The sequence below is a fragment of the Mus musculus genome, chromosome 17 (assembly GCF_000001635.26).
Source record: "Mus musculus strain C57BL/6J chromosome 17, GRCm38.p6 C57BL/6J".
In the NCBI taxonomy this organism is placed as follows: domain Eukaryota; kingdom Metazoa; phylum Chordata; class Mammalia; order Rodentia; family Muridae; genus Mus; species Mus musculus.
In genome coordinates this window covers 67877001-67891438 of record NC_000083.6, presented here as the reverse complement: position 1 = coordinate 67891438, position 14438 = coordinate 67877001, and the positions used below count along the sequence as shown (strand labels likewise).

Below are 14438 nucleotides of genomic sequence, written 5' to 3'. Positions count from 1 at the left end.
CTGGATCCTCCGGTAGTACTATGTCCAGTTTTCTGAGGAACCGCCAGACTGATTTCCAGAGTGGTTGTACAAGCCTGCACTCCCACCAACAATGGAGGAGTGTTCCTCTTTCTCCACATCCTCGCCAGCATCTGCTGTCACCTGAATTTTTGATCTTAGCCATTCTGACTGGTGTGAGGTGGAATCTCAGGGTTGTTTTGATTTGCATTTCCCTGATGATTAAGGATGTTGAACATTTTTTCAAGTGCTTCTCTGCCATTCGGTATTCCTCAGGTGAGAATTCTTTGTTCAGTTCTGAGCCCCATTTTTTAATGGGGTTATTTGATTTTCTGAAGTCCACCTTCTTGAGTTCTTTATATATGTTGGATATTAGTCCCCTATCTGATTTAGGATAGGTAAAGATCCTTTCCCAATCTGTTGGTGGTCTTTTTGTCTTATTGACGGTGTCTTTTGCCTTGCAGAAACTTTGGAGTTTCATTAGGTCCCATTTGTCGATTCTCGATCTTACAGCACAAGCCATTGCTGTTCTGTTCAGGAATTTTTCCCCTGGGTTCTGCACTGATCTTAAACATGGCTTTTGTCAGTGTACTTAACTAGTGAAGATATGCATTGAATAATTTGAAATTACATACTCAAACCCTATTAAATTTCTTAAAGTTTTCCACATCATATTCCAAGCTTAAATTCACCTTCTTTCAGAATTGCAATCTTCAGCCATCTGTCACGAGCCGTCCCTGGGAAGGCGCCACAGCTACGTCAGTGAGCTCTGCTCCTTCATTGAATAGGAGTCGAAGCATTTTTATTTTTATTCTTGGGATCTGAAATTGTACCAGCTCCACATTTTTTGCAATATCTATCATGTCTGCATTAAATGAAAACTTTGAGCACTAACAAATAGTTAAACAAATATAAACCTTTTCGCTGGCGCATGGCCTCCTGAGCACCTGTTGGAAGGTCTTTGGGGTTGGACTGATCTCTGTGTCTCTTGACTCTTTTCTTTTAATTTCCAGGGATTTGTTTGCTTGTTTGTTTGTTTATTGTTTATTGTTTGTTTTGCATTCTTGAAAATCCCATGAACCTCATTAGTGAAAGTCAGTCATTTGGCCGTGGTTGAATTTGTGCTTTGAAATTCCATGAATTTTCAGAGTTTAATACTCATTTATCTGTGGACAGTCTCCCTTCCTTTGATTTCTCTTTCATGAGAGTAATCTGTCCTTTGGTGACCTTGGTTTTGTGCACAGGGATTACGTCTCAGGGCTCACACAGGCCAGGGAAGCACTCCTCTGTGCTCCTTCCCCCACGACAATGACCAATTAGCTGTGTGAGGACAGCCGCTCAGAGCTTAAACTCCAAAGGCCTGCGCTTTTCTGTGAGCTGTTTCCTTCCAGGTCCTGTGCTTATTTTTAGAGTCATTGTTTTTCATTTCCATTGTTACTGTTAAATCGATTTTCATCCCTGGCTGTGGATGTGCGCTTCTCGATGGAAGACGACATTGATTGCTTGTGCTTACTTTGGGTAGTGCTTGCTCCTTGCATACTTGGATGGATCTGCTCTCTCACCGAAACGCTGAAATGTAAAGGACCTGTGACTGTCGGTGGACAAGTGTGTCACCTGTTACATTTCTCTTACAGTCATGTGACATCGACGCCTAAGTGACAAGATGCCTGAAGAACATTGTTTCCTTCACAGGCAAAGCAAACTTCCTCTTTTGTACTGTTGTCCTTATTTGCCAAAAAGCCCCAGCCGAGGTATAGTTCAGCTGTCCTGCCGTCCGTCCATGGGCACAACTTCCTTATCTGAGCAGCCACGGCACCGCCATTGAAGGGCACAGTCACCTGGGTTTGCTGTTCAGCATTCCAGCAGGGAAAGGCATTGTGTCACCCTTTACCAAGAAAAATGAGTTTCTGTTTTCACCACCGTTTTGAATTGGGTTGTGTTCCGAACTTTGTAAAATTTCTTTCTGAATGTGAGGGTTTGGGGCTAAGCGTTTAACTTCTGTTCTTTTGGCTCTTGTGTCATCTTCCAGGTTGAGGATTTTCCAACATTATTAAGCTATTTTGGAGGTTTGGGGGCTCAGTATTGCTCTCCTCAGTCTTCTGTGGTGCCTTTTTCCAGGCTGGGAATTTCCCTACGTTAGGAATTTTTTTTTTTTCTTTTTAATCTTCCAGGAACTTCCTATGAGTTTTTTTCTGCTGATGAAATGTGGAGTGCTTTCCAGATCTAAGCTTTCAAGAGCTACTGTATCTCCTGGTGCTGGGTTTGATTGGCAGGGGAGGGAGACAATAGTGTGTGTGTGTGTGTGTGTGTGTGTGTGTGTGTGTGTGTGTGTATGTGTGTGTGTGTGTGTGTGTGTGTGTGTGTGTATGTGTGTGTGTGTGTGTGTGTGTGTGTGTGTGTGTGTGTGTGTGTGTATGTGTGTGTATATATGTATGTGTTGTTCACTTGATCCAATTCTCTTGTACTGATTCACTAGTTACTTTAAAACCTAATTTGTTTTTCTACCCCTTTCCAAAGGAATCTCTAATCTTTGCTGGAAACAGAAAACATGGTCAGGCCGGCTGAGGAAGAACGATTTTTATGGGCCCTAATACATTTTATGATTTCACTAAATAGGGAGTAAATTAGTTTTCCAGCACTGTCCTGTAATAAAGGAATAAGGGTTTGGCTCTTGTTTTAGTACAGCCATGATATTCTAAGTCAAAAACTGCCAAGCCCACTCTGGATGATTAGCACATGGTCTGTACACAAAGGTGTCCGTTGCTCTAGGGTTTGGAAAACATGAATAAATATTCTTTTTCAAGAACATTTAAACGAGGAAGCCATTGATCTAATTTATCCCCAATTTCATAATTGATAAACATTTAGGTAAAAGGCAGAGCTAACTGGTAATCAGCTCTACAGATACAGTCATGCAGTATGCCTTTGTGTACTGTATTATATATAGTTTGTGTGTACATGGGACTGCATATATGGCACTGCATGTAATGGCACTGGAAATGCTGAGCTGAAGTACTAGATAGGACTTTTTCTCTTTTTAAGTGGAGCTGGAGGTAGGTAGTCCCTCTCCTTGCCAGGAACTTGGCTTCCCTGTGTGCTTCTATGCTGCCACCGCTCACAGCCCTCGCCAACGTGCCGACACGTCAGATGGGCTACCGCAGGCACCGTATCCACGTTCCTGGCAGTTCCTGGAATTTCATCGATGGCTCTGTCCTTCCAATCTCAGCTTCCCTGGAAATCCTTCTTGGGAGAATTCCAGATACCTCCTGGCTCAGAGCTACACCATCCTTAGCTTCAAAGGAACCTGAGATGCTGGGCTTTTGTTTTTTGTTTTAACTAGACATAGAACTTCTGGGGAGAAAAATCAAGATACCGTTTATGAACACAGAAGACTGGAGACTAGGAAGACAGCTGACAGTGCCTTCTACAAAGAAAAATGCACATTTTCCAACGTCTGTAGAATTTAATCTGATCTCAATATTGATAGGCAAATGGCTAACTGCAGGTATGACTGGGTATACAGCCATATTTATGGATGTCTCTCTCAGACTTCATGACTGTGAAGCTATGTCTCATAACCCATGATTGCCTGCACAGGTCAATTCTGTGAGTCTGACTAGAATCAGAGAGGTCATTTCTGTGCGAAAATGCACTTTAACTTTTTCCTCAGGATTCAAATGATTTTTGTTATATACCAGGTCATTTTCATAAAAAGTTTGGGATGCAGGTCTGAATGAAGAAACAATGTCAGTTATCCCTAGGGATAAAAAAATGGTCTTTGGTAAGGTAAAGGAAGTTGGGCATCAGGAAGTTTGCAGGATTTTTTTTCCTAATCAGGTAACCTTGGGGGAGAATGTTTATTTACTTTGAAACAACGAAGAAGAAGAGACTCAAACTAAGGCATAAGTAATCTGATAGTGTATGTATACGTGTGATGTTCCCACACACCACTTGAGGGCAAGTCTTTTGTTGACTTCCTCCTATCACCCAATAGTACTTTAGTTCTCCTCAATAGACCTATAGCATTTCTCTTGTTTTCTAAGGGTAAATACCATGTGGGAGGCACACTTGAGTGTGTATGCATGTGCTGGAGGCAGCCTTGAGTGTGTATGCATGTGCTGGAGGCACATGGAAGTGGATATGTATGATGTAGGGGGCACTCCTGTTTCGGTGTACATGTAAGTTGACCATGGGACTTCTGTGCTGTAAAGGAGAAGAGAATGACTTGATGTCTGCTCTGTGTAGAACTGGTGTTTTGCTTGCATTCTGCCATTCTCTTTCACGGAATCCAGAATAACATGGCAGTGGTGTTTGCTTTGACCCTTGTGTTGGAAAGCTGCCCCAGCTCAGAACCTGCCCCCAAAAGGTAGCCCACTTCACTTGGGTGCCTCTCAGACTAAACATAGCTGCAGACGGCTGTCAGTACTCAGGCAGGGAATGGCTCTGGGTGGCCTCTCCGCTGAGAAGCACTTTGCCGTCCACTGTCCTGTGAATCGCTCGCTTGCCCCTTCTGTTCTTCTCTCTGGACTCGTTTGCTTGTTTGATTATTTACGGATTTCTTTTTATGGTTGAAAGCAGTGTGATGCGATTCTTTGGCTCAGAATGCCTGTAACACCACCAGCTAGTTTTCCAGGAATTTCTATCCACTTCTGAAGGTTGGTGGACCACTGTGTGGGATCCAGTGCCATCTGGGATCTGTTTGGTTGCTTTAGAGACCTAATTTTCTAAAGCTCAGGCTGGCCTCAAATGTGCTATGTCACTAAGGATGGCTTTGAGATCCTGATCCCCTGCCTCTGCAGACCATGGTGCCCCGCTTAGATCTGTCCTTATAAAGATATATTCTATCTGAGAGTGACAAGACTTGGGGGGGCGGTGCTCATTCTTCATCCCGAACCACTTCCTGCATTGCCTCATGAGCAGCGTCTCCACTTGCAAACTGGTGTTTTGTTTTGTTTTGTTTCCCACTAGGTACATTGTGGGGAGGCTTATGGAAACTGCAGTTTCTAAGATTGGACAGAACAGCTTTTGATTGCTGTGATGTCTAGTATGTTTCGTTTTTCAGAAAGTTGATTCAACCACAGAATATAATATTTATTTCTTACTGGGGTGATGATGGCTTTTTGAGAAAATTTCAAAGTCTTGGAGTGTATTCTTTATGAGCTCCACAAAGCCAGCGTCCTTTGCACATAGAAATCTTAGCTGCCAATACACTTCATACATCACAAAAACTGGTGACTCTGCAGTCTCCCGTAGGTGGAGATGAAATATATGGCTCAGTATTATGAGTTTATGAAGTTCTCAGTCTAGTACTAATTTCTTAATTGGATAAAAAAAAGATTTGCCTCCACTTGATATGAATATACAAACCCTTGTGGGATGCAACCATACATCCAGTTTTGTTTATTTGTTACTTATTCAAATATACATTGTGGCTTTATTCAGCCATAAAAATGTGGAATTGAGTGAGTCCTTTACAGGAAACAGATGGAAGATGAAGATTACAGTGTTATATGAAGTAGGCCAGATTCATAAAGACAAATATCAAGTATTTTCTGTTAAGTTCAGTTTTGAAGCAGCATGCTTTTATTAGTCAGCTGGGTCCTGACAGGGTTAGGTTTTACCTTTGGCTTTAAAGGCTCAAGGTTGGAAGGCCAAGGCCATGGCAGCCAAACATCAATCTGCCAGAATTCATCTTTCAATTCTGTTCCCCTTAGAATTGAGGAGATTGCATAGATTTGTAGGGTATGTGATACCCAGGAAACACATCCGTGTCCCCAGAGTAGCACCAAGGGCAGCTGCCCTTTGCTACTGTGTGGATTCTTCTTTATCGTACCCTTTACCCGCCCTGGGTTCACCCCCTACCATTAGCTAGGAGAGAAACAAGGATAGAGGGGAGAGAGACTTCGGAATCTAATTTCTTTCCAGAAACCACCCACCCTGCCTCTCTGGGCCCTTTATTTATGCACCGCACGAGAAGTTCTCGGAATTTCAAATGTCACACAATTGCAGAAATTATCTGCAGCTGGCAAAACCATGCCTCTGCTAGAGCATGAGGCAAATCATGGTCAGCTGCCGCAGACAGTCTGAAGCAGCCCCACATCCCACACCTGGGGTTAGAATGAAAGCACATTCTTATACTACTTCTGTGGTTTTTAAGGATAGCAAGATTCCAGAGTTCTCAAAAATGTCCCAACAAAGTGCTTGGTTCCCTCTGTTGTAGGAAGATCTATTAAGCTTTCTGAACAATCCTCCAAATAGAATTTTATTTTCTTCCTGCTAGATATAAGCATCACACAGTAACATTGAGTCTTTAGGAGGACAGCATCATAGAATGAAATCATGATATCCAAACACTTAAAGAAGAGAAGAGAACATGGACAGGCAGCTGGCAGTGCCTGGCTTTGGAGTAATTCTGTTGTGGGTTCATAGTATTTGGTAAGATCATTGATGAATTGGTAAGTGCCCTATAAACACAGGTGGCCATGAGCTCTGTGAGTCTTTATGCAGTTATATGAATCACATGTAAGCATGTTTGTATGTATATGAGCTCTAATGTAATGCATGATATAATGCATAGCCATGTTTGCATCATCGATAAGCTGGAGAAAAATGACTTTCACTTCTTTTCCCTAGCCTAGTGATTCTTGTGAGCATGCTACTCAGTTGGACGGTACCAAGGAAGAAAAAGATCTGCCAGGAGTTACCAAGACAAGCAGACCTCTGGTAAGTTATGGGGGGTGGGGGTGGGGATACGAATGAAGCCATTTGTTCAAGAAAGCCATCCATGCCGAACTTTAAAATGGTGCAGTGTGTTTGAAGTGGTGGGACAGTGGCATCTGTTAACATACCTGATCAGTCTCTACTTCTCATCAGTTTCTAAGAAAAGCATTCAGCAGTGAGCCAGCCCAAGTTAATAGGTAAATATACAACTACACATTCTATAAAAACAGACATGCAACTCCGTCATCACTCGGTAGTAGAATTTCCTTTCTTTTCCCTTCTTTCCCTCTCCTCACCTGCTCCCCCCACCCCCTTCCATAGTCACTCCTGATCATCACTCACTCCCACAATGGAAGAGCCCAGTGAGACAGAGCAACAGCCAAGGCTCCATCTCTGTTGAGCCTAGAATGCTGGCTCCATTTACAGCTTTCTGGAGCTTTCCACATATGTGTGTCTACTGGCGGTACATTCATAGCGTGTGTGGGTTGATTGCAAACTAATACTGTGTGAGAGAGGCCAGACAAAACATTCAACTAGTATAAAAATACAAGAAGCAGGTGATAACCCACAACTAGAGCAAGGCCATCAATGACTTCTTGGGGACTGGGATAAAGAAAGGAGGAAAGGACCGATCCCCCCACCCCCAGAGGACATGAGCACATTTTGGGGTGCTGGTGACATTCACCATCTTGACTGTAGTAATGACTGATTCCATAGGAGCTAAGTTTGGACAAAATTTTTAATGAATTTCATTAAATTGTATGCTTTATATACATAGTCGCTGAGTTTAGTTGTGCAGTCAATTACACATCTGCTGTATCTCAACCAACTGGTTAAAAGCCAGCCCATAGTAAGTCTTACAAGTTCATTGGTAGCCCAGATATTGACTTTGCAGGCTGCTGTTTACAGAGCATTAATGGCCATCCATATGCCATACGGTGGATCTTTGACTGACTCACAGATGGCACTATGACTGGATACTTATAAAGGATTTACCATCCAACTGCTATCATCGGAATCCTAGCCTACAGATCACCTCTCAGAGAGATGAAAGAAGACGTTTTTCTTATGTTTAGTCAACACAGACGAAATATTTATTGAAGAGGTTAGTTTGCTGAAGAGGCAACGTAGTCAATCAAGTTTACTGCCAGTCTCTTAGGTGAAAAATCAAACCCAGCGCCTGTCATTGATTCATAACTCACTGCAAAATACAACTGTGCCATCAGTTCCGAGTCGCCAGTGGCATCTGTGTGTGTTTCCTGTGAAGAAAATCTAAGGAACCTTGACTTCAACATGTAGGAGTTTGTTTTAATCACAGATTAAGAAACTGATGATGACACCCCCCCCCAAAAAAAAACCCAAACCCAGTTACAAACAGCACAGTGGTGCCTTTAGCATGGGAACCGGCTCCTTCAGCTGGTGGGTTGAGTCCTTGTCCCAACCCTGTGTTGAAGAAACCAAGCCGATGTCCCCAGGAGCATTGGCCACCTAACTGTGTTCAATAAATCTTCCATTTTCCTGGAAATGGAAACCTGTACAGTAGAATTTCCCTTATTCTCCACAGTTAGACTGAAGCTTCCTTCTTGGCTAGAGGAATTTTCCTTTAATTGTTTAGACTCTATTCTCTTAAAAAAAAAGTTATCTGGGTTCCTCATTTAAACATTTGGTTTTATTTCATGGGTCTTGAGTACTTTTAGTTTATTCTGGAGTCTGAACTTTGACAAAGATCTTGATTTTTATTTCATTTATTCTGGTCACGCTCAGGGAGTCTTTCTCATCTGAGGGCTGCTTTCTCCCTTTAATTAATTAATTTGGAGATTTTTCTTCCATTGTATCTTGGATTTACTTTTCTCCTCAGTTCCTGGGGTTCATCTTTCTAGAACACAAATCATTGCAGAGTTGTTGCTTTGCTTGAATCACATGTTACTACTTGCTAAATTTTATCTCACAGCAGTTACCTGGCCAAGTATTTTATATTTTTTTTCAACATTGTGTTTCAAATTAGTACATATTTTCTTGATTATAATTATATGATTATTTAGGTTTCTATCTCTTCGTGTAGGTTTCAGAAATCATATTCAAATTTCCCAAGACAAAAACTTCACTTCAAATTCCTATACCCATTTTTACAGTGATATGTTCTGAGGAAGAAAGGCCCCTTGAAATTCACATCTTCATTTTAGTAGTTACTGCATACAGTAGCAAAAAAATGCTCAAATCTCTCTAGCTATATCCATAAAAATGTGGTACCACTGCAGGTGAATTCTATAAGAAAAAAAAATTAGTCATATAGTTTGCTAAGGAAAAGAAAGAGGTGGTTTTCATGTACATTCAGATTTAGAATGAGAAGTTCAGCTCTGACAGGGCAGCCACATGGACATGGTCAGATTTGATCATTAGTATCTATCGCCCTTAGATATGTGGTCTCTAGTTTTACCCACCATTCACAGAGCACTTGGCAGCTCCGTGCTGCCTCTGTGGTCTTCTCACAAGCAGATAGCAGAGATGTGTGTGTACATGTGTGTGTGTATTATAATATATATATATATATATATATATATATCCATATATATCCATATATATATAACTATGTATATATAACTATATATATGTATGTGTATATGTATGTATGTATGTGTGTATGTATATATGTGTGTGTATGTATGTGTGTATATATATATATATCAGGTCTTACTTTGTATCCAGGCTGTTATCCAATTCACAGTCATCCTGATTCAGCCTCTTGAGTGCTGGGATTAAAACCACCACATCTAATTCTATTCCTATTGATCAGGACACTAATCTGTTTTAGTTTCCCCAGAAATGCATTGGATAGGTTATACTTATGCCTTATTGCCCACATTTGCTACATGATTCCTCTTAGTGCCTCATGATCCTAAAAATGAAGTTTTTTTAAATAATACCTAGCTCTCTAGTAATACACTGAGATAATGTTGGGACAAAGAGAGCATATGACCGGTTGTAGCAGTGTCTGTTGCAGATGTCAGCATCTACCAGAGGGCCTGGCACCTCAGGGTGTCACGGTGGCATGGCATGCATGGCCATATGCACCTGTGTATTCCTGGACAGTGGTAACGTCACACCGGTTACACACATCCCCTGTGGGCAATGGAAAGCGCAGACGCACTGGAAAGTAATTCTGGAGTAAGAGTGGTTCCTCTGTTTCTCTGTTTAGCCAGACGATGCTTCTCTCAGTAGTACCACCCTATCCAATGGCGCCCAGGATGAAGAAGGTGGTTTTGTGGCCCTACAGAGTGGTTCTGTGGTAAGTCTTTGATGTCCCCACAGTTGCATGTTCGGACAGCAATGTCAGAAGGGAAGGAGAAGAGCCATTTCTTCAAGATGGACTAAGGAAACGTGAACTAGGATTGCAAATAGCTGCCCACCAGCCTTCTGGCAACTGGAAGAATGTTCCAGAACTAAGGAACGGATAGATCTTCCTTTTGCCAAGCCTGGTGGGGTACTCTCACCTGCATGAGCGGCTGAAGCAGGTGTTGACAGCTTAGTGAGACCCTGTGCCAAAAAATGGGGACTTGGGGTGGAGGTGCAGCAAGTGTTTGCTGTACAAGTGTGCAGACTAAGTTCAGTACCCAGTGTGCACATAAAATTCCCAGAGGTGGTGGATTGGGATTGTCATCTTAGCGAAAGGGAGCCAGAGACGGGCAAATAACTGCTTCTCACTGGCCTAATTAGGCCAGTTTAGCCTAATCTGCGAGCCTTGGGTCACAGTGAGAGACCCTGCCTTAAGAAACAATGTGGATGGCTCCTGAGGAGAAATAAGTCAAAGCTAACCCCATGCTTATGCATACATACACACATACACAAATGCACACAGGCGCACACACATGAACAGACATGCACACCCTCACACACATATGCACATACAAATAATGAATATTAAATAGCAAAAAAAGGTAGCATCCAATCTGCAGCGTCCCAAAGAGAACAGCAAATGATCCCGCTTTAAAGGGGGTTCTGCTAATCAACAGGATGAGTGGATGAAAATCGAAGCGAACTCTTTCCAATAAACACCATGGAGGGAGTTGTTAACGGTCATCTTCTTCACGGCGTTCTCACAGAGAGTCTCCAGTGGCTCCCTGAGTCGCCTTCGCTGCCCCACATTAACCTTCAAGGCCCTTCATTTCTTGGGAAAGTGAGAGAGCTCGCACCGGACACTGGGGGCTCTGGACCTTGCCTGCCTGAATTCCTTTCCAGCCTGCTGCTGAGGGCTCACTCTTTGCATAACCCACTCAAGCTCTCTCTTTGCGTAACCCACTCCCCGACCTTGAGCAGCAGCGATACTTTTTTTTTTTCCAAAACTCCATGTCATCCCCCTCCACTTACATTACTGCACGTGTGCACTAAGTGTCTCTGAGCCGGTTCTCTGCCAGAGATATGGTAATAATGGCAGAGCCCTATTTAATAGGATCCTGGTCCTCTGGTGCTACATTAATAGGAGGCTGGTGTTAGCCCAGTGGATGCTCAGAAGACGTGGTACCAATTCCTGTTCATTCCCCAGGGCCACAGTTCCTCAGTCATTGCCTGTCTTGAGGAGCAGGATAAGTGACGTTCATGTAGGATCCACTCCTGAAATTTGTCCATTGTTTGGATCACCGGTGTTGCGCCTTATATGTGTATAAACTGAACTCCAACATGCAGGTAGCGAGATCATCTCTAGAGATCACTTGAAATCTATCCCTGTCTAATTGGATCCCATTTGGGTAGCCACAGGAGTTACCAGCAGCAGAGCTTACACAGTCACGCCGGTTCCTCATGACTTGGAAGTCCCATTCTCAGCCCTTCACTAAGAACCTCTGTTTACTATCTCAGCTGGTGGTACCTAGGTGCCCAAACCATTGCTGTCTATCAGTCTCAACTTCTCCTCCCTCACCTGTCTTCACATCCATCGCTGGGGCCATAGGTGTTCTCCTGTGAACACTTTGTGGACTCTGTGCCTGTGTCCTTTGTTATAGTTTCTTCTCTGGTTCAGGCACTTATGGTCACCTTCTTCATTGCTGAAACAGCTATTAGCTTCATAGCCCTTACAACCCTCATTTCCACAGGCTACACATCTTGGATCCTAAGTGCATGGTTGGCTCGAAGCTCACATAGGGCTCTCTGAAACGTTCTCCTTTACAGGGGAGCTCTAGACACACTCTCTGATCACTGGTCTGCTGTGGACCTCAGACACGCCTCTACCAGTGCCTTGCACATGGCTGCAATGAAGGGTACACCAAGCTGAATGTGAAGTAGGATGGATACCCCACTCAATTCCCACAGGAGATGCTGGCAGACATTCCTCGTGCATTTTGGTTTTCTGTGGTAGTTCTGTGAGCACACGTGTGGGTCCCATTGGAGTGGTGCAGCTTACAGTCTTTATTCTTGGCTTCTGGCTTTTCCCTATCATTGGTTCCTTTTGGACGTCGATCTAAAGAAAACCTTACTGGCCACACAAGGTCTACATGACGATCCTGCTGGGCAGTGGTGGCGTGCGCCTTTAATCCCAGCATTTAGGAAGCAGAGGCAGGTGGATTTCTTTGTTCAGGGACAGCCTGGTCTACAGAGTAAGTTCCAGGACAGCCAGGGCTATACAGAGAAACCCTGTCTTGAAAACACCAAAAGAGAGAAAGAGAGAGAGAGGAGAGAGGAGAGAGGAGAGAGGAGAGAGGAGAGAGGAGAGAGGAGAGAGGAGAGCAGAGGAGAGGAGAGGAGAGGAGAGGAGAGGAGAGGAGAGGAGAGGAGAGGAGAGAGAGAGAGATTAAGAGTGTGTGTGTGTGTGTGTGTGTGTGTGTGTGTTTGTGTGTGTGTGGTGTGTATGTTGAGGAGAGACTCTGATGCAGGAAAAGAACTGGATCTTGTGTGGTAATTATGGAGCTAGAGACAGGATGAGTTCATCAATCAAATTTTATTATTTTTTTCCTGAAAATAAAATCAGATGTCAGTGTGATATAAATAAAGCAGTATTAGGGCTAAGTCAATCTCGCTGACAACTGTGTTTAACTTCTCTCACTTTGGGTCCTTATTTCAGAGGGCCTTTATTTACAGATGTTGATAAAAGTGGGGGTTGCTGGGGTACCCTAGGATGCCAAGTCAACTGTCACTGCACTTGTGCTGGAATGTTCTCTAACTTTCACCCTGAGAAACCACATTCTATGTCTCGTGGTTCTTCCTTGAAGGGAACCATGGACCACCAGCTGTGAGTCTCTCTGGGGTGGCAGGACTTCTGACACTTGGGTGACAGAGTGCTGAGGTCTCTTGACTTCCCAGATGCTAATCTGCAGCGCCTAGAAGTCTTGGGAGCCTGTACTGTTTCACAGTGCACCAAGACCCCAAGGTCCTAGGGCAGGCCCCAGCACCTTGTCCACTAGAATTGGTTTTGTGGAACGTGGTGAAGTGAGTGGCCTCCCCTTAGCTCGTCTGAGGGATTTGTCTTCACTTGGACAGTAGTACCCTTTCACCCAGATCTTTATTGTTTTCTGTATCTGAAATGGCCATAAGTAAACCTCCACATTTCTAATGGTCTGTCTTGGAAATTCGTTAGAGTGAAGTTCACCTGCAAGTCTTCCTTTTTCTTCCGAGGGACCCTTCCTTCCAGACGGATTCAGAGAGACGTCATGCCTTCCTCTTGAAAGGCTCATTAGCGCTTTTCTTCTAATGCTTCATAATTAAGCAGGATGTTTGTTCTGGATTTCTAAGCCTCGTAATTGCTTTATTGTAGACTGTAGGTCGAGTTCTATCAGATGATCATCCAGTATTTATCGAGATGAATGTCGTGAGCTGCAGACTCTCCGACTGCCGATGGAAGATATTTTCATTGTATCTGTACTGAAAGTGCACAGATGTTTTCTCTTGTCACTCTTGTCTCAGACGTGTGACAGCTGAGATGAACGGTGTAGCAGCTATTTGAATCGCACTTATACCGTGAGAGACCGTACACAGTGCAGGATGGTTTAAAGAACTCACAAGATATGCCCCAGTCAGATCCAAGGGCTATGCTGTTGATACCTGCAGGAATTCTGGGTGCCAGCCCCTGCCCAAGGTTCACTGGTGGAAAGGCGGAGTCATATTATTCTCACGGTGATCCCCCAGTTGTAGCAGGAAGTTGTTGCTTTGCTTTGTTTTGTTGTAAAGTTCCCCAGTGACCTAAAATATCCCACTAGGCTCTCCTTGCCATGGTGTCTACCACCTGCCAATAGTACTAAGTAAAAGACCAAGACGTGGCCATTTGGAAGATGCATCATATTAAAACTATAGCCATGGTAGTCTATATGCTGTAGTGACAGGTTTTTAGCGCTACCAGAAATGTGACTGACCCTAGACCTGTCTTTTCATCTAGAAATCACAGTGTACAGGCATTTCGGGCCTTTGGCCATCTATTCTCATGTGGTTTGTGTGATTAAGAGATTTTTTTAAGTCTCGTTTGAAATCAAGCAGGAATGAAAAGAAACTGTGAGGTGGAGAATCTGAGACTCCTTTGTGCAACCTGCGGCACGCGGTGCAGGATCGTTCATCGAGCAGGTGTTCAGTGATTGCTAAACAAATCTAAGAATAAAAGGCATTGTAACACGGTCTGTGGGGGGAAAGGACAGATTCTCTATGGGAATTGCTTATAAAAGCTTCCTATGGCAGTTTCTTGAAGTCACACGTGTTGGCAGATAATAACTCTACATTAGAATTTATAGTTTTGCATGCAAATTTTT

At 43.4% G+C, this 14438-nt stretch overlaps 1 protein-coding gene across 6 annotated transcripts in view; it reads left to right on the top strand.

Annotated features, from left to right (window-relative positions):
• The window catches only part of Arhgap28 (Rho GTPase activating protein 28), a 161492-nt gene that overhangs the window by 112759 nt on the left and 34295 nt on the right, over positions 1–14438 (top strand). For all 6 annotated transcript variants that reach the window (NM_172964.4, NM_001347410.1, XM_006524343.4 and 3 more), the window contains exons 4-5: positions 6631–6720; positions 9914–10003. In NM_172964.4, the coding sequence (NP_766552.3) occupies positions 6631–6720; positions 9914–10003 (180 nt within the window). The remainder of the gene's footprint in view (positions 1–6630; positions 6721–9913; positions 10004–14438) is intronic.